This window comes from Haemaphysalis longicornis, unplaced genomic scaffold (assembly GCF_048455015.1).
Source record: "Haemaphysalis longicornis isolate Haplotype H1 unplaced genomic scaffold, Haemaphysalis longicornis Haplotype H1 scaffold_27, whole genome shotgun sequence".
Taxonomy (NCBI): domain Eukaryota; kingdom Metazoa; phylum Arthropoda; class Arachnida; order Ixodida; family Ixodidae; genus Haemaphysalis; species Haemaphysalis longicornis.
This window is the reverse complement of record NW_027526325.1, coordinates 488,853-508,601: the sequence shown is the minus strand read 5'-3', so window position 1 is coordinate 508,601 and position 19,749 is coordinate 488,853. Positions and strand designations below refer to the sequence as shown.

General features: G+C 46.6%; 1 protein-coding gene and 1 long non-coding RNA gene across 5 annotated transcripts in view; both read left to right on the top strand.

Moving 5' to 3' along the window:
• LOC144172915 (pancreatic triacylglycerol lipase-like) overlaps positions 1 to 19,749 on the top strand; it is a 356,275-nt gene that overhangs the window by 149,782 nt on the left and 186,744 nt on the right. For all 4 annotated transcript variants that reach the window (XR_013323130.1, XM_077701504.1, XM_077701503.1 and 1 more), the window contains exon 6: positions 8,868 to 8,936. Coding sequence is in view for 3 of the 4 variants with exons in the window: in XM_077701504.1 (XP_077557630.1) it covers positions 8,868 to 8,936 (69 nt within the window). In the remaining variant the exon portion in view is untranslated. The remainder of the gene's footprint in view (positions 1 to 8,867; positions 8,937 to 19,749) is intronic.
• LOC144172910 (uncharacterized) lies at positions 1,931 to 4,932 on the top strand. The gene is made up of 3 exons (XR_013323127.1): positions 1,931 to 2,332; positions 3,155 to 3,273; positions 4,652 to 4,932. It is a non-coding gene; the product is annotated as an uncharacterized LOC144172910 (long non-coding RNA).

Here is a 19,749-nt window from a genome sequence, read left to right as displayed (position 1 = left end):
GGCACGCGAAGTACTTCTCATCAATTGATCTGAAGACCGGCTACTGGCAGATTGAAGCGGACGAGAGAGATCCAGAGAAGGCTGCATTCATACTCCCGGACGGCCTATACGAGTTCAAGGTGATGCCTTTTGGGCTATGCACGGCGCCATCAACGCTTCAGAGAGTTATGGACACTGTGCTAGCTGGCCTGAAGTGGCTCACCTGCCTCGTATATCTCGACGACGTTGTGGCATTCGCCCGGACTTTCGACGAACACCTTGCAAGGTTGCAGTCTGTACTCGAGGTCATTCATACGTCAGGGTTAACGGTGAAGCCTGAAAAGTGCCGGTTCGGTTACGAGGTACTCATGTTTTTGGGCCATGTCGTCAACGTCGCGGTAGCCCTGCCTGCCCCGTCAAAAACGTCAGCCATGGCGAACTTCCGAAGACCGAATGACAAAAGAGAGCGTGCGAAGACTTCTCGGGCTATGCGCATACTACCGCCGCTTTGTCGGAAACTTCGCAGGCATTGCAGAGCCACTCACGCGCTTGATGAAAGATAGCAGTCTTTTGAGCTGCGAAAACGCCCAAGAGGAAGCATTCTGCATGCTGCAACAACGCCTCCAAGGCCCGCCCGTACTCACTCATTTCAACGAAAACGTCGAAAGAGAAATTTACACGGACACCAGTGATATATGCTTGGGTGCAGTCCTCGTCCAAGAGCAAAGCGGTGGCGGAAAAGTAATCGCTTATGCGAGCTGTGTTCTGTAGAAAGAGAAAAACTACTCAGCCTCTGAGAAAAAGTGTCTCGCAATGGTATGGGCTAATTCAAAATTTCTGCCATACGTGTATGGCAGACGTGTTGACCGACCACCATGCGCTATGTTGGCTGGCGAATTTGAAGGACCCCTCTCGCTGCCCTGGGCGATGGAGCTTGCGCTTACAAGAATTTGACGTTATAATCGTCTATAAATCCGGCAGAAAACATTCCGATGCTTACTGCCTGTCTCGTGCCCCCGTCGACCCAGCACCACAAGACTATGACGAAGTCAGCCCGGTCTTCGGAGTCGTGGTGGAGAACAATCTAGCAGCCTAGCAGCGTGCCGACCCTGAGTAACGCCTCATGATAGACTACCTCGAAGGACGCAACGTCGCCGTTGCGTCTATTATCTATTCTCATGAAGAAAAATTTCATCCCCAGAACGAAAACGACTTCCCTTAGCGAAAAGTAATACGTTTGAAATATGTACGAGTACGCTTGAAGTGCACTTCAAATATGCTTCGTATTTGTAAATGTATTTTAAGTGCATTAAAAATTGCATTTTCTCAATTTTTAGTAAATATTGAAAATACATTATTAAAAATACGGGAAAAATACAGTGCTTTTAAGTACCCCCCAAATAGATTAAAAATGCACTGAACCTCACGAATGTGCGCTTAAGGCATTCAGAATATATTGAAAATGTATTTCTTCCCGCCAAACGATCATGGTGTAAATGCACTGTAAATATTATAAAAATACACTTACCTAACTACATTTAGAGCAGCACTCTGAGTATACTTTAAAAGTGTGCTGAAGCATGGAAATATACTCCGAATATATTCGAAATACATTTCAAATGCCTTTTACGTTTGTCGAACGAACATGGTAGAAATACACTCTCAATGCATGAAAAATACTTATAGAAAATACATTTTAAATGTATTCTTAAAGTTTTACGAAATACATTTCGAGTACACTACAGGCGCTGCTTCAGTTGCTGAATTGTAAGATTCACGTAAAGCATATCTGAAGTGCCGGATAAAATACATCTCAAATGAAAAAACGTACTGAGAATTTCTCCTCGATGTTTACTTATAATAAAAGAAACTGAGGGAGATACTCTCAGTTACTGCGCTGTCTAAAGCAGACATAACTCTGCGTATTACAGAGAAACTCGGCGTACAAATATGTAAGCGGCGGTGTTCCAACGCAATCGGCAAAGAAAAAACATCGAATTCAACGTGTATATATATGTACGAAAACACTTGCACTTTGCCAGCGTTGTTACGACGGTATCGCTGTGGAGGCTTGGAAAATTTTCTTTTTCTGAAAAATATTCGCCTTAGATGGACAACCCTGGCTATGCTTGGGAGGGCGAGCAGCTCGGCGCCTTTCACTGCCGCTCACTACCTCCTCCTCTGTGCCCGGCCCCTGCGGCGCGAGCTGAGCGGCGCACCCCGCCTTCACGTTTTGTCTGCCTTCGCTGCGTTTCTTTTGCCTGTCCTCTTTCGGACTCCTCAACGCGCGGTCGTCGGGTGGACGCAGTCTGCTTGGACGGCGCGTTGCAGCGGCGTTGGCCGTCTAGCCAAGGTAAGCACGATATACCGGCTATTTGCGCGTACGGTGTCGCACTACAATTAATGGACGTATGTTTGCCTTGCAATCGAAGAGTGCTAATGCCCTTAATAAAATCCGCACGTGGTTGTTAAGCTTACCTCCACCTGCGAGCAAGATTTCCTACCGTAACTACGCCGTGCAAGGGAATGTACTCACAAATCAACGACAGCAAGAAGACGTAAAAAAATGGATTTTAGTGCTTTCCTTTTTGCGCCTAATTTTTAGCTCCGGCCCTGCTGAGTGGACGGGGGACTGTTGCTACGAGTTTCCTTGTAGATCAAGTACTCATTGAGGACTAACACTTGCATTAAACACATAACCGCAGGAACGTTTTTAGCACAGCCTGTTCACAGAAAGCCCGCCGTCCATGTTTACGCGCTTGAGAAATTTGCGAAGTGTATCCAGGGACGCAGCTTTCTTTTGTTTTCTGTTCGCAGCAGCCGCTCACAGCTGCGCATGTTCACAGCAGCCGCAGTACGGGAAAGGAAGCCAGTTTGTGGCATACATGTATCCGACTAATGCGCGTGGCCGGCGCATACGGCGGGAATCCGAGCAGCCTTCGCGATTTTTGTCGGTCGCATGTCGCCGTTCTGTCAACTAAAGCCATGAAAGAGTTTATGCCGTCTGTTTCGAAGTGACCAAAAGTGTTAAAAGCGACCCACGTAATTTTTGGTGTATGTGGCAGTAGCGAAGGTGCTTCATGCCCAGGGACTACAAATTATTTGTCCATCTAAGACAAACTGTATGAGAGTAGCCGCTAAGTTACAATCAGTTTCTGTTCCTACCGCCACCCAGAACCAAGAACCAGCAAAGGAAGGAAGGAGAAGGAATGCGGGTGGGGAGGGGGACTTCGAGGCAGGCAACCAGTTCCCTGCGCGAGACCCCTCGGTTCCCGGAACGGGTCCCCCGGGCGGGTTCGTCTCTTTTTGTTCCTTGGATTGCTCCCCCCAAAACTTCGCGAAACTTCAGGACGTTGGCCCCTTCCTCTTTTGTGTTTCCTTGCAACTTTTTCCCTCCTTGCTGTATTCATTTCGTAGCGCATTCACGAACACGTGTGCGCGTTCCGAGAGGCTCTTCGGCCGCTCGTGAGTGACAGACACGCGGAACCCGACGCGCTAACGCTGGACCACGCCACCGGAGAATTTATGAAATGTGCCCAAAGGCACCGAAAACAGCATGGGCAGCTTGGCGGTTGTGTGTGTTTAGAAGCCTCAATTTCCCATTTGCGTCTAAAGGGTGTACTTAAACGAGTTTCTTTTAGGTGTCACGAGTATTTATGAAGCAACTATTTTTACTTGATGGTCCCTGAAGCTAACAGGTGTTTATATTTTTTTGTATGTTAAAGACGCGAGCATTTACAATTATTTTCCGCGTTGCTCCCTAATTAAATGATGACGTTGTCTGTGTACAGCAAAAAGTATAAAATTACCTGCTGGTGATGTGCGGCGGAGAGCAAAAAAATTACATGTGTGTGCAAGCACAAATACACGTGTTCTGGCGTTGCTTGTTTTAATTGCTTCGGTTAGGTGCCTACGATATAAGAGCTTGTTATTTTAAGGACAGCGTGAAATTTTTCTTGTTTTTTGAAATAACCTTACTTTGCCGTTCCTTTGAAAGCATTGTTGAGTGCACACGCCAATTTAATGACATTTATGTAAGCTTTCTACTGCAATCCTGCCCATGCATTTTATTTTTTTAGAACGTAATCTCCGAAGAAGGTGACGCCGAAATATGGAACACATAACAATAATTGTAGTTAATAAGATTACTGCCTATCTTATTTTATTAGCGTCCTGGGAGGTCACAGACCAGTTTTGTCCTAGTTAGTTGGAAAACTAGAATTGCCACCGTTTCAAGTTAACTCAAGCGCCTAAGAAAGAGAAGTAGTAGCATAACTCTAAGAACTCTGTTTCATGTTTGGTAACGTTGTTATCTTAGCTCTGTCTTTTTTTTTTCCTAATTTTCGCTAATTTTTATCCCTAGACAATTTCCAAACATAAGCCTCCCCCCCCCCCCCCCTTCCCGGCCACCATTCTTTCTTAAAAATGGTATTGAAGATCCGATGCCGCATGACAATATAAACTATGCTTACCATTACATGAATTGTCTTACGTCCTTCAAAGGGGCATTGTTTTCACGGCGGTTTTTTTTTTCTCTCTCAAGGGGAAACTAAAAAATCCTTGCTCGCGAGGGACGTTGGCACGGCTAGAGAAAAGGCCTGATTGATTTGACATTTATTTGCCTCTAAAAAAAGTGTTTCACTAAAATTTTCCCATTTTCTTTTCACTGCAGCTGCTGGTGAAATTTCCCGCGTGAAGAATCCGAAGTACGAAGACTCTGATGCACAACGCTTCATCTGCGCTGGCTACCGAGGTGGCTGAAAGGCATTCATTCCTGCTACTTAGTAAATGGCGAAATTGGCCACTCGACTGAGGTGTACAATAAAAAACTTTCAAACTGCCAATTTGTGCGCATACATGCTGTTCTTTTCAGTCATTTGCTGGCCCGCATTCCGAGCATGGCCGGTTTACATTTTCACAATGGAGCATATTTTTAGCCTAGTGCCTATTAAACTTTTTGAAACCACAATATGATAGTTTCTAGTTGAACGTTAACAATTCCACCTAAGACACATTGCATTGGTATCTCTCAATGTATTTAGGTTTTATTTAGTATACACTAGTAACGCATTTTGAGTATATTTGAAGCAGTATTTTCTGTGCATTTAAAATGCATTACTAATACATTTTGCACGTATTTAAAATTACATTTTCTGAGCATTTTTAATACATTTAAAATGCATTAAATATATATTTTTCATGCACTGCTTACGTATTTTGGAGGTACATTTTAAATACATTGTAAATGTATTCGAAATGCATTTGGAATCCGGACAAAATAATGCAGAATAAATACAAAGTTAATATATGTATTAAATGCATTCAAAATACATTAAAAATACGGCATCTTTTCGCTAAGGGTTATATTCTTGTCATACCCGCTGACCGTCGTGACGAAATTTTGGATGCGTGCCACGACAACCATTCTTCCGGGCATCGCGGCACAGCTCGCACTATAGAAAAAAGCAAGGCGACGTACTACTGGACCCGCCTTACAAGCGATCTGTCCCAATATGCCCGGAGCTGCCGTTACTGCCAGCGAAAAAAAAGGCCGCCGGCGAGACCCGCCGGACTTCTCTAGCCGATCGCCGTTCCATCGAGGCCCTTCCAAGACATTGAAATGGACCTTTTGGGTCCGTTCGCGAAGTCACGATCCGAGAACAAGTGGATTGTCGTAGCGACAGACTACATGACGCACTACGCAGAGACCGCTGCTCTTCCGAAGGGGACAGAGCAAGAAGTCGCAAAGTTCTTCATAAGTCAAGTTGTGCTGCGACATGGATCCCCCGAATTCCTAATCACGGACCGCGCAACGGGCTTCACTGCGGATGTTATACAAGGAGACTTAGGCTATAGCAATACTCATCCGCTAAGAATGACGGCGTACTACTCCAAAACGAACGGAATAAGGGAACGTCCGAACAAGACGATCGCGGATATGCTGTCTATGTACGTCGACGTTGAACACAAGACTTGGGACGAAGTCCTTTGCGTCTTGTACGTTTGTACGTTTGCGTACAACACGGCTATCCAGGAAACTACGCAGATAACACAGTTCTAGGTTCTCTATGGAAGACGGCTGACTACGATGCTCGACGCCATGCTCCCGCACGTAGAAGACGACTACCTCAACGCTGACGTCCAAAGATACCTTCAGCGTGCAGAGGAGGCCCGCCAGCTCGCTCGAGTTCGTACAACGGAACAGCATCTGATCGATGCCGGATGCTACAACCTCCGACGCCAAAGCGGCGAGTACCGCCCAGGGGTCGTGTGTCGGTTTAGACGCCAATCCGACGTCAGTTAGAAGCTTCTGCGACGGTATTTCAGACCTTACCGAATTCTACGACGTGTTCGCCAATTACCTACGAGGTGATTCCGGACGGTGATTCCGGAACATCCCAGAATCTTCTTTGATATGAATAATCTTCTTTGGACTAGAATGTTCTGGATGTAATTCGACGGTTCGAAAAGCGCTCGCGGCGAATGATAAATGCCCGCAGAGCAGACGCCGCGGTGGGCGATTCGCGATAACTCGCCTGAGCACTTTTCGCTGACTGTTGCCGTCTTTGGCTTCGTGACAATATACACCCACACCTCCACCCACGCCACACCCACGCCCACACTAACATTCACGCGCGCGCACACGCACACGCACGCACGCACACACACACACGCAGGCACGCACACACGCGCGCGCAGACACACACACACACACACACACACACACACACACACACACACACACACACACACACACACACACACACACACACACACACACACACACACACACGCGCGCACACACACACACACACACACACACACACACACACACACACACACACACACACACACACACACACACACACACACACACACACACACACACACACACACACACACACACACAAACACACACACACACACACACACAGTATTTTCGCTATTCCAAGTACCCTCCTGTACTTCGGGAGAAAAATTGTTAAAATAAAGACGTCACAATTTGAGAGTGAGGATGGCGTATTGATTAGCCCACACTAGGCCACTCATGGGCCACAGTGACAGGCGGATTGCCTCGAAAGCGCGTCATCCCTATTTCATATTTGCCGCGCTTTCGAGGCGCTTTTTCAAAGAAAGTGCTACGAGTTGTGCCGCGCCTCCGCCAGATGGCGCCATGGGTCCCGCGACCGAGAGAAGACGCAGTGAAACATCCCCCTCGCGAGGGGCACGATCAAATGCAGAGCATTTTCGGGGGCGCACGACGTTAAGTAGTTTACGTTACCTTAATGTTGCACTTGTGGCAACTGCTGACGAGAGAGCGCTCGTCAGGAGTAATTTGAATAAGTCAACGATATAAGGCGCGTTCGTAGCGTCCCATTCTGTGTCGGCTTTGTGGCGCAGTGGGTAGAGCACCATGTACATTGCGTTCCGCCCGCAGGGTCGAGGGATCTAAACCGGGCGCGGGATAGTATTTTTTTATATAGTAGGGAGGGGTGCGGGTCGGACTACGGACGTCAACGCGGGTGACATCGTGAGTTACTGAAATGGTCTGCATTTAAAAGATGGCATGCGGGTATAACCACCTATATAGCATGTGGCAGACACTGCGTATATAACCTGCGTTGTCGTGGAATTCAGGGAGAACGCGAGTGGGAAACCCGCAGACGTGCACCGTCAATCTCCCGCGTCTCCGCGTAGGCTCGCAGCCCAATCCGGGAGACATCGGGATCTCGTGACGTTTCTCTATTCGTTCAGGTTCCATTCACGGTTGTGCCAGTAACTACTTTGGTTTTGTTCTAGGGAGTTTGCTGTTGACACCAACGGTCGTGACAGAACCATTAGGCGGTAGAGGTAAAAAGGTGTGCTCTGAATTCAACTGCTTGGAATAGCCATTGGCAGAATGGCTCTGGTCTGTGCTAGTTGGTACATCTTCGGTGGGAATCAGCTTGAATAACACAAACACAAAAGGAAGAGGGAGCAGTGTGTCGTGCTACTCCCTCTTCCTTTTGTGTTCGTTTTATTCAAGCTGATTTCCACCGAAGCCATTGGCAGGGTGACTTGAACGGCAAGGAAGTGGGCAGTTTTCCATGTAAATATTTTATTGCAGCATCAACGTACCTACCTCCTTGTGAAGTCGCGATTTTCACTGTTTCTCGTCACCACTATTTCTTAGCCTTCTTTTTTTGGCGCTTTTCTGTTTTTTAGCAGTAGCCCATTCAGGCTGGTCGCGTCAGGTTCATAGCTCAGTTAAGCATACTACGCACACATTGCTGCTTCGCCTACTGTGCTGATCTCGAGTGGAAAAAGCTTTGAAACAGGATTTAATTTTTTGGGATAATTAAACCCAAACATTCTGGCCTGTATGTTTGTGTGTCTATCTGTCTACATCTCTGTCCCTCGATTGAATCATCTGGCCATGAAGTACAAAAAGTATGGGCCGAGAAGTTTATATAGCAAACACTTGAGCAAAAAGGAAACACTAGGCATGCTTAAGAAAAAAAAAATCAATGCGGAAATGGTGCTCGCAGTGTTCTTTCTAATTAAAATAAATGTGTACGTCACATTTGTGACAACCAATAAGAAATTCTTGTTGAAAACAATATTTTTACACGTAAATACAAAACAAATCCCGCGCGCCTGGACCTAGGGGCAGTATTCCTATTGCAGCAGTAACAAAACGTTGCTGTAGATGGCGCGAGCAGTGGGACGCAGGGAAATTGAACGGACTTCAGCAAAACGTCTCTGTGTTTGTCGTGGGATAATCGAAAGGAAGGGAAGGACCAGGGAGAGGCGAGAGGCTGTTCTGGGGCAGGGACGGCACAAGATTCTCGTCTTGTGGCAGCCTGTGCGAAGAAGTGGGCAGACAGGCTGTCGTTTTCCTATCGCAGGGCTCAAGGAACCCATCGGCGACGTGGACTTCTTCCCGAACGGTGGAGACAGGCAGCCCAACTGTTCAAGTGAGTGGCGGGCCTGGCAGTCGAAGCTTTTCGAATGATAGTGCCACTGGGTAACGGAGTACCGGAGGTTTGCAATGCATTGGCATGTTTCCTAGGACATTTCATATGTGAAATGTTTCCAACATGTGGGCAGGCCGTAGTCAGTGTTTCACATGCGTAGTTGTTCACCCTTTCGATTACTCCAATTGTAAGGCCAAGTGCACTTCAACGACGCAATGGTTTCTCCAAGGACAAAGTGGAAAATATCTATGCCGTTGTGAAGGATCAGCGAATACCCTTTTAAGTAGTGCGCCGTAACGTGAAAACACAGAGCAAGCATTTCGCTCTACGCCTTGGAACTGCAGGAATGTGGGTCTCCGGCGGAATGCGCGGGTGGCCTTCCGTAAAAAAGCCAGCTGAGGCCACTAAGAAGAAAAAGCAATGTCAGGGCGTTTAGGGAGGTCACACTAGGATCGTATCACTCAAGTGCGATGCCATTATTGTTCCCTCTTTTTTGTTCATGTGAGTTTAGAGAGCATGACGTAATGCGACGTGAAGCCACTTTAGCATATCCTGACCACGTTTCCACTAAGGCATCTTAGCTATACAGAAACTTTCAACAGGGTTGTACAACTTTGTGTGCGCGCACTTTATATTGTGCTCACACAAAGTCGTATTAGTAATCAAGAGTACATTAACAGTTTCTCTATCTGCCAGAACATTAGTTCAGAGCCCACCTTTAACTTGTATTCCTTAGAAAGTTCGCTCATTTTATTCTGCCGGGGCTGTTCATGAGACTGTGCAGAGGATTTCTGCGGTACAAGTACGCCGAAAACGCAGGCTACGGGAAAAGCAAAATTTACACGTTGTCCACCGCCGGGAACTCAATCCAGAAGCCACTGTTAGTGATTCAGGAATGACGGAATTAAGCTATGTGGAATAGCAGCGCGAATACCGGCACTTGGAACCGTCATGTAGCTCCTGTATGAGGAGGTGGCGCTATGGGTGGTATTCACATGGAAGGTTTTCTACCGACGATTTATTTTCCTGGCAGAAGTGAAAACCGCCGTTACAGTTCCCGCCGTGTCTGCGCCTGCATCCGAATCTCGCAGAAAAAACACGGCTACCAGCGTCAGTCCTCTGCGCCGTTACCACCCGATTCTCATCCGTGCTGTCAGCAGATTTGAATAATCATGGTGACATTGTGTGATGGTGCTCTAGCGGAAAATGACGCCGCGGCTCCGAAAGACGGCGGAATGATGCATGAATTGCCCGCGCTGCCGAGCAGTTTCCTGCGAACAAAGATGTCACAGGCGCGCCCGCACCTTGCCCCCGGCAGTGTCGTTCAGTACAACAGCCAAAACATGCTTGCAAAAAAATGGTGAGTGTTCGCGCGCCGATCGAGATAAAACTGCGTAGCGGTAAATGTAGTGAGTGCTGGGAGGCTAGCGACATGAATCGGCTAGTGGCCCAGCGGCTGACGGGCAAGACGCTCGCCGAGAGCTGAGAAATCTGTGGGAAAACCAAAACAGGCGAGCTTGCAATCAGCTGATCTGTGCCGAACACGTCGCTCGTGCTTGCAATAGGTAAGCCATAGGACGCTTCGAGAAAGAGTACTTCACGTCCCCGCACGGGGCACCTTGAGTAATCTTGGTGACAGTGAGTGGCGACACCGCGTACCCCGAGCCCCCCATACTTAAGCTGTTGCCTACCGTGGTCAGAAGTTGAAAGGTGAAGGGGTAGAAGCCGTGAACGGTGGCCGTCGGAGCCTTTGTCAAGCTCCGGCCATGGGCTCCCTGTCTGTTAATCAGGCTGGGAGCTCAGGGACCTCTTTGACCATCAGGGTAATGTCAAAGAAGAAAGTAGCCCAGTTCCCTGGCTTATACTATGTCGCGTGTTATTTTCAAAACCAGCTCTTCCAAACGATCGGGCCCCAAAAAGAGCCCGCACCGATGTAATATTCAAACCTCTGCATGAAGTTTAACTCCCCTGGCAACTTTCCTCACTTCTTGGTGATACAATCCCAGGCAAAGGAATCTCCAGTTACTTGTGAGTCGGTCTTCTTAATTTCCAAGTTCAATGAAAGTGTAGTTGGTGTGGACTACAAGCCAAAGAAGCTGACATCAGGGGCGTGCTTGTTGAACTATCTACTAAAAAACAATCTGACAATCTTTTGAACCAGACCGACTTACGTGGCCTTGAAATAGCTGTGGCGCCCCATTGGAGCCTTAACAGTTCGCAGAGCGTGACTCCCGAGATGGACCTGCTCAATGAAAGCGAGTCTAACCTCCTGGAGGGCATGCGTGACCAAGGCGTTACTGCGGTAAGAAGAATAATGATCAGGCGCGATGGGAAAGAATAAAAAAAAACATGTGATCCTAACTTTTGACCGAAGTGTCGTACCGGAGTCTGTCACTGCAGGCTTCCTTCATCGCAACGTCCGACCCTACATACCGAACCACGCCGCTGCTTCAAGTGCCAGCATTATGGGCACAGTACTACCACCTGCCGTGGAAAACTGACATGCGCCAAGTTCGCAGGACATCATGGCCCTTCAGAGAACTGCGCTTCTAATGTATTGAAATGTGCCAACTGTGAACAACCCATGCCGCATACGCCTGGTCATGTAGTAAGTTCACAGAAGAGAAAGAAATCATAAAGATGAAGGTCACCCAGAACATTACCTATCAAGAAGCACGACAAAAACATTCGATGTTTTCACAAAGGTATGCCGAAGCAGCTTGCCGGGGGGCGGAGCGGCGTCTTGTCACAGCAGCCACCCAGTACTGCGAAGAAGACTTGGTGCCGTCCCAGCCCCCCCGGGTGCTGCCAAAGACAGCCCAACCAGCCGACACGACACCTGCGGTGCCCGCAGGTGTTGTGCTGCCTGTGAACGTCAGGAGTGATGGCTCTGCCGTCGGTCCTCTTCCCGCTGCCGGACTTCAGGCGGCCATGGACGTAGATGTGGTGTGTCTCATGACCATGTCTGCGTCCGACAAACAACAGTCGATGACGGCAAGGATTCCTTCCTTCACCTCAAACATATCCCGGGGTGGAGCCCACAAGGACTCCATCTCGTCACTGTCACAGTACTCAGACGGTGGAGGTAACAACATCTCGGCCAGTGCCAATGCCAAAGGCGGCAAGATAACAGCGCACCATGGCAGGACGGGGACAAAGCCACCAACTGCCCGTGTCACAGGCCCAAGTCTGAACTGAGTGTGGTAGTTGATTCAATCCGCGCTTGTCATAATCTACACCAGCTAAAATCTTTTTTGAACATTAATGGTAGCTCAAATAATTACACAGTGGAACTGCAGGGGTCTTATTGAAAACTCAGATGATATATATGAAATCCTACACAAAACGCAATCATCCATCTTGCGTTTACGAGAGACACACTTGAACTCAAGACAGACCAACTTCGTGAACCAGTACACAGTATTTAGGAGAGATAGAGCTAGCTGCACGCACTCCTCTGGTGGCGTAGCTATAGTTATGAAAAATGTGTCCCTTGCAAATCTCTTCAGTTTTGCACTGCTCTAGAAGCGGTTGGTGTACGGGCAATGATTTTCAACAGGATTACAACCATTTGCTCACTATACCTTCCTCCTGAATATCGATTGTCCAGCTCTGAATTTGAATCTCTTATAGATTAGCTACCAGAACCGTTTCTACTTGTAGGTGACCTGAATGCGCACAGCCCCCTTTGGGGATCTGAACGCACAGACTACCGGGGTCGCTTGATAGAAAAATTTCTCTTCTCATTCGGAGCTTGCTTGTTTAACAAAAAAGAGCCGACATACCACAACACTACACACAACACATACGCACACATAGACCTGGCAATCGGCTGTTCTGTCCTCTTTCCGTCTGTTGAATGGGGAGTGGTTGACAACCCTTGCGGGGGTGATCACTTCCCAGCCATCTTGAAAGGCATTGACAAAGGCCCTAGCAGTTCCATTTGTCACAAAAAGTTTGAGGAGTCTGGTGCAGATTGGTTAAAATTTACACAATTATCACAACTACCGTACACATCTTTAAGCGATTTGGGAATTGATGAACCCTGTGAACTGAAGACGGCCCACATTCTTCATGCTACTGAGTGCTCGATTCCGCAATCATTCGGCGCCAGTATCTCGACACAGAAACTCTCCAAACAGTCTTGCACCTATTTATTAAAATATGGGCGGCAGGATACTTTCCGAAGGCCTGAAGAGAAGCAGTATTAGTTGCTGTGTTAAAAGATGGGAAAGATGCTTCATTACTTGCCAGTTACCGACCAATACCTCTGAAGAGTTGCCTGGGAAAGATTTTTGAAAAAATGGTAATAAAGGGGCTAATGATTTTCCTTGAATATAACGGCATCCTGGACAGTTGTGGGGCTCGTTTCCGACCAGGTCGAAGCACAAATGACCAGCTAGTTGCCTTCGAGTCGTATGTCAAAGATGCCTTTATCCACAAACAGCACTGTATTTCTGTTTTCTTACAAAAGCATACCTACAAAAAGCATACGACACAACTGGGCGTCACGCCATACTGCTTGATCTCAAGGCATTCGGTGTGTATGGGCACATGTTAAACACTATTGAAAGTTCTTTATCACAGCGAACATTTAAAGTAACAGTAGCGACAGCGGTATCCAGAACGTACACACAAGAAAATGGTGTTCTTCAAAGTGGATTGTTAAGCTGTACTCTGTTTGTAGTTAAAATGAATTCTCTCGGGAAATCGTTGCCACCCACAATCTCCTACTCAATCTATGTTGACGACGTCCATAATAGCTTTAGATCATGCAACCTGTCCGTATGTGAAAGAGAAATACAGTTAGACGTAAACAGTCTTGCGAAATGGACGGAAGGCAATGGTTTTGAACTGAATCCCCAAAAACGTACATGTGTTTTATTCACACGGCAGCGTGGAATTCATCCAGAACCCCACATCATGCTGAACGGTGAACGGATTCCCATCAAGAAAGAACATAAGTTTTTAGGTCTTATACTTGACGAAAAGCTAACATTCATACCGCACATTCATACCGAACATTCAGTGTTGTCGCATCAGTCTTACGCTGCTGATAAAGATTACCTTCTACACCTCCTTTTTCAGTTTAGTTATGTCACGTATAGACTACGGAAGCCTATTGTATGTGTCCGCGTGTAAAAGTTCCCAAAAAATGTTAAACCCAGTGCTACATCTGGGCCTTCGCCTTGCTTCGGGAGTCTTCAAGACAAGTCCAATTGAAAGTCTCTATGTAGAATGTGACCGCTGGTGCCTAGAGCACCAGCGCGCGCATACAACTCTGCTCTGTGTTATTAGGACATTGTCTATGAAGACTCATCCGTGCAGCTCTATTCTGAATGTTACCTCATCTGCCCATTTGTATTGAGCAGGCCCCTGGATCCCTCCCTCTTTATCCTTACGTGTCAAAGGCCTTGCACGAGAAGTAGGGGTGTCCTTAGATGAGGGCATAAAGACCGACCCCCATTGCTGGTGTAGTGCCGCCTTGGGAAATGTCAATGATTCGTCGCGACACATCCTTTAAACTTATTGATAAGCGCCGTGCACCTCGTGAATTTATCATGTAGCATTTCTTACTATTACAATAGACATATCCATATACCTCACTGTACACGGACGGCTCCAAGTCTGCTTCTCCTGTGTCGTATGCTGCACATGGCCCGGATTTTTCCAGCACAAGGATTTTGACCAAAAATAGTAGTATCTTTACGGTAGAAGTTTATGGTATTTTAATCGCTTTGGAGCACATTACATAGAGCAAAATACAAGAATCGATTATCTACACAGACTCCTTAAGTGTGGTTACAGCACTAGATTAGTTTAAAGCTACCAAAAATGTTGTCCTCAGTCACCTTTAAAGCTCTTTTGACTGCTTATAAGTTAAAACGAAAAAAATACTTGTTTGCTGGTTCCCTGGACACAGTGGCATTATGGGCGATGAAATTGCCTACCGGAATGCCACTTTGGCGGCCCTACATAGGGATGTTGGCATACAGCAGGTACCTAACCTCGATTTGAAGCCAGTGATCCGAAGGGTAGTCCGTAAATGCTGGCAGCACACGTGGGACACACACACAGACAACGAGCTCCCTTTAATAAAACCGCACCTGGAAGTTACACAACAGAAAAACAAAACAGATTCACTGAAGTATCCATTTGCAAAATGCGTATAGGTCACACTTACGCTACACATGCGTACCTTTTGAATGGTGCACTCCCAGCAGTTTGTGACAAGAGTGGGGACCGGCTCTCAGTCCTCCATGTGCTAATTGAGTGCGCATCCTACAATGAGGCTAGACAACGACACTTTCCTAAAATCCATAACGGTAACATTCCGCTACACCCTTCACTGTTTTTGGGAGATGAGGCTATGTTCTGAAACAAATGTCTTTCAAGCTATCTTGCAGACATTAGGTTTTTCAAGCTCATTTCGTGCAGTGCATGACCTCGGAGCCTACGAACATCGGGCAAGGCTCTGATGTTTTCTTTGTTAACATGGGGGGCCCGCTGCAGCCACGTTCAATTCATAGTTCCCTTCATCTGCCATTGTATCCTCTTTTTTTAGTTTACGGGCCCTGTACACCCATATGTACAGCATTTTAGCATATATCATACTGGTGTCATACATATTTTAGATTAACATGACTATTGAAAGACCAGGTAACGTAGTTCTGGCGCTGTTTGGTCCTAGTTAATTTTGCGCCAATAAGCGCAAACATACAATATAGTACAAGAACTTGACGTCGAGGTAATGCTTTTGAGCGTGGTGGTACATAATACTGCTGCTGCTACTGCGCGCTCAAAACGCTGCTGCGCAACAGCGGTACTATGGTGCTCACTTTCGCGTAACCTATGTTGACGCGGCATCGTTTTGCACTACTCTGGTACCACTTTCACAAGAAATTTTCCTGTACAGCACACAATCGTCAGCGCAGAGCCTCATGGACGACGCAATGTTATCACTGATATCATTTATACAAAGCAGAAACAACAAAGGCCCCAAGACGATACCTGGGCACCCCTGACGTCACGGCTGAGGTACGAGAGGCTGCAGCATTGATTGTTACATAATGTTGGCCGCCGGTAATGTACGCTGAAAGCCATTACAAATTCTTAGGGGCAATACCATAGAGGGATAGTTTTTTCAATAACAGTTTGTGTTACTACATCAAGTGCTTTTCCAAAATCTAGGAAAACGCAGTTAATAGATTGGCGACCATCAAGTGTTACTGAAATATCATGCGTGAACTGTATTGGTTGAGTAACGCACGATAAACCTTTGCAAAATTCGTGCTGTGACGGGTAAAACAGGGGGTTATTTTTAATATGTTTTAATAGGTTGCTATACGCAATATGTTCTGAGATTTCGCAGCATACTGTAATTAAGCATACTGTAATTTGACATAACATAACGTGGGCCGGTCTTATGAATTAGGGTAGCTGTCGCTATTTCCCACTCATGAGAAGGACGCCCTCTTGAAAAGATTTTTCAAAAATCATTCCTAATTTTGGTGGTAAACAGAAGGCGCCCAATGCTTCAGTAGTGCATTTGGCAATTGGTCTGGGCCAGCTGCTTTTGAAACGCTTAGGTTCTCTAGCAGTTTTTCAATTATGCGTGTGTTAAAAATTATATCTACCGTGTGTTTTTGAACAAGTGTGCATATGATATGTTCATCCGTTGGCGATAACGCCGAGCAAAATATAGAACTAAAATAGCGATTGACACGTTCCGCTGTCTCCAAAGCTTGCTCTGTAACAGTGTCACTTTCAAGTAGAGGTGGAATCGAGGTACCGTATTTTTTTAATAGTTTTTATGTGTTTGCAATCCTCTTTCGGGTTCTATTTAAGGTGAAATTCAAAAGAATTGAAAAAAATAGCAATGGCTTAGCTGGGCAATGCCGGGATATAGATAGCGTGAGCCAAGGTTCAGCTGGTTATTCTTAGGTTTCCTGGTTGAATAGAAATAGTTGATTGTCATGCTTTCTGCTGGTGAAACGATTTCCAATCCAATCCAATCTAAACCAGTCCAGTCCTAGTAACTGCTCCTCGCGCATGCGCAGCACGGCTGTCCAGGGGCCACGCGAATCGGCTATCAAGCGGCTCCGGCGCACAGTCAGACGTGGCTACTCCGAAACGTAGGCGCACAGCTGGGCATGCGCCAGCGCCAGTGCGTCTTTCGCGGCTATGACGTCACTCCCCTGGAATGCGCAGACCGGCGAATGTGCAGACCCAATTTTCTACACACCCGTACTCCAACTGGATTGGATTTCCATTGCAATTCAATACAATCCAATTTAATCCAATCCAATCCAAGCAAATCCATGCCAATCCAGATCCAATTCAAATCCAATCCAATCGAATCCAATACAATGCTCTCGCGCTTGCGCAGCACGGCCCTTCAAGATTCACACGAAACTGCTCAACCTCGGCCAGTGTAGCTCAAGCTACAAATTCGAGACCTGGCTTCTACTATGGCCGATTGGCAAGTTTCAGTGATGGCACTGTGTCTATCGGAGAACTCGAACAGCTAACGGCGCGGGACCTTCCACTGGTGGAGGTCGTGGAGTGTACGAAGCACGGCTGGCCGACATTTGTAAAGGGCGTGAAGTTATTGCCTTTCTCTGACCTCCTTCGTTTGTGCGTTTGTTTGCCTGTTTGCTTTCTAGGGAGGAAATAAGCGCGGCTGTCTTAGACGTACGTATTGAGCCCGGGGCGCATCCGCAGGACCTAGCCCAGCTAACGCAAAGCGGATGTTGTTGGAGACATGAAGAAGCCGCTACCTCTGGTCATTAAGGCGGGAACAAAGCGTTCTTTGACAAAGCATTCTTTTGAGCTTATCGGCATTTTTTGCGCATGGACTGCGCCTAAAAAGCTTATAAGTTCCCTGTTTTTATTGTGTGAGCCGGTGTAATTCTTTTGGGGACCAAGGTATTTTTTCGGCGCCGTGGAGATATTGACCATGGTGGTACATATTGATCACGTATGTCTACATAATAAAATTTGAAGAGATGCCAGAGCTGATTCAATGAACGTGATTCTGCTAACGTTTCAAAAGTTGGAAAATAATTCTTTAAAGTGGCATTTATTTCTGCTAAGTTAGCATTCGAGTAATTAAAAATTTTTCGGCAGTTCTTTTTTTACAAGTTAGTATTCCGATATTCATTTCACAAAGGACAGTCTGCTGATCACTAATACCAGGTCCAATCCCAGTTTGTAGCACCTGTTCAGGTACGGTGGTTGAAAAATATCAAGAATGTGGCGTCCTCTGGTGGGCTCTAGCACCAATTGGGTTAGTGAAAGCAAGTTTACAAAATCATCAACTGATGTGTTAAGGTTGCCACATTTTCCTGGGAAAGCCGGCTGTCGATGCTAATCTATTTCGGGTACGTTGAAGTTGCCACCTAAAACGACATAATCACGCTGAACTGAGTCGGCGGCCGTGAAAAATTGGGATGAGTATTCTATGCCGGATGTTGGTGGACGGTGAAAGATGCATACCGATGGGGACTTCTCATTACACAATCTTCAGCGGCACCGTACCGATTCACAATAAGGAGTGAAAATATTACTTTCTAAGAATGCAATGTCGCGGTCAAGTACGACCAGCACACCGCTTCCGTGACCATTCCTATAATTTCTGTAGCATTCGTAATTTTCAGGAAATACCTCATTGTTTTCAATGTCTTCATTCAGCCTTGATTCAGTGCCGATAACAACAGACGACTTTACTGTCAGCACCAGGCCACCAAATTCTTGAACTTTGTTTTTGATGCTACGGCAGTTTAGAACCAAAAAAGAAAGCGTAGTAAGTGGTTTGATGCAAGGTCATTTGGGCTTTACAACCTGATTTGGTTTTTGTAGCGTGAGCTACACTCGCCGAGGTTGAGCAGTTTTGCGTGGCTCCTGGAGAGCCGTGCTGCGCAAGCGCGGCACGTCGCGGGCAGGTCCACTTGATGATCATGCGAGGGGTGGCCGAGTGTGGTACCGATGGCTCATTCATCCAAGCAAGAGGGTGCTGCGCAAGCGCAGCACGTAGCTGGCTGGTCCACTTGATGATCATGGGAGGGGTGGCCGGGTGTGGAACTGATGATTCGTGCGTCGCAGTAAAACCGGCGTGCGCCTGTGAACCAGCTTAGCTCAGGGGCGATTGGTGACGCTGCGCCGGAGCCGCTTGATAAATATTCATCTCACATAATGCGTGTACCGTGTGTGTGTCAATGAAGGAGCAGGAAGCACGATAATCAAGCTAATCCTAGACAACCAGAAAAACTAAGAATAATCACCTGAACCTTAACTCGCGCTATGTATATCTCACATAACCTAGCTAAGCCACTGCTAATTTCTCTTTCGTCCACTAAATTATTTACTTTTCAAGATATAGTACGTGGAGTCGAAGATTAACACGCGTATCGGCCTGTTTGTGAATTTTTGCAAATTCCCAAAGCAATTTTGTTTCCCTTCGTACTTGTTCAGAAAAATCTCCTGACAGGCTGATTCCAGTGTCCTAAAAATTTGCGGAAGTTAGCATAGTTTCTTTTTTGTTGAACAATGCGAAGTTAACAATCAGTGATCGTTTACGTTCTGGATTAAATTTTATGATTCTGTCAGCCCTAGCCACAGTTTGAGGGTTAATTTGTAATGTCTCTGCACATACGTTCCGTACACGTTATCTCGAAGCTGTCCAGCATTCCCTCGCATCTTTATCATCGATGCCAAAAAGAGGAGGGTGCAGCACTTACCCCGGCTCTCCGGGTCGTCCACCTCTGCCCGTAACGTTTCTATGACTTTCGGATTTTCCTCAAACACTTTTCTG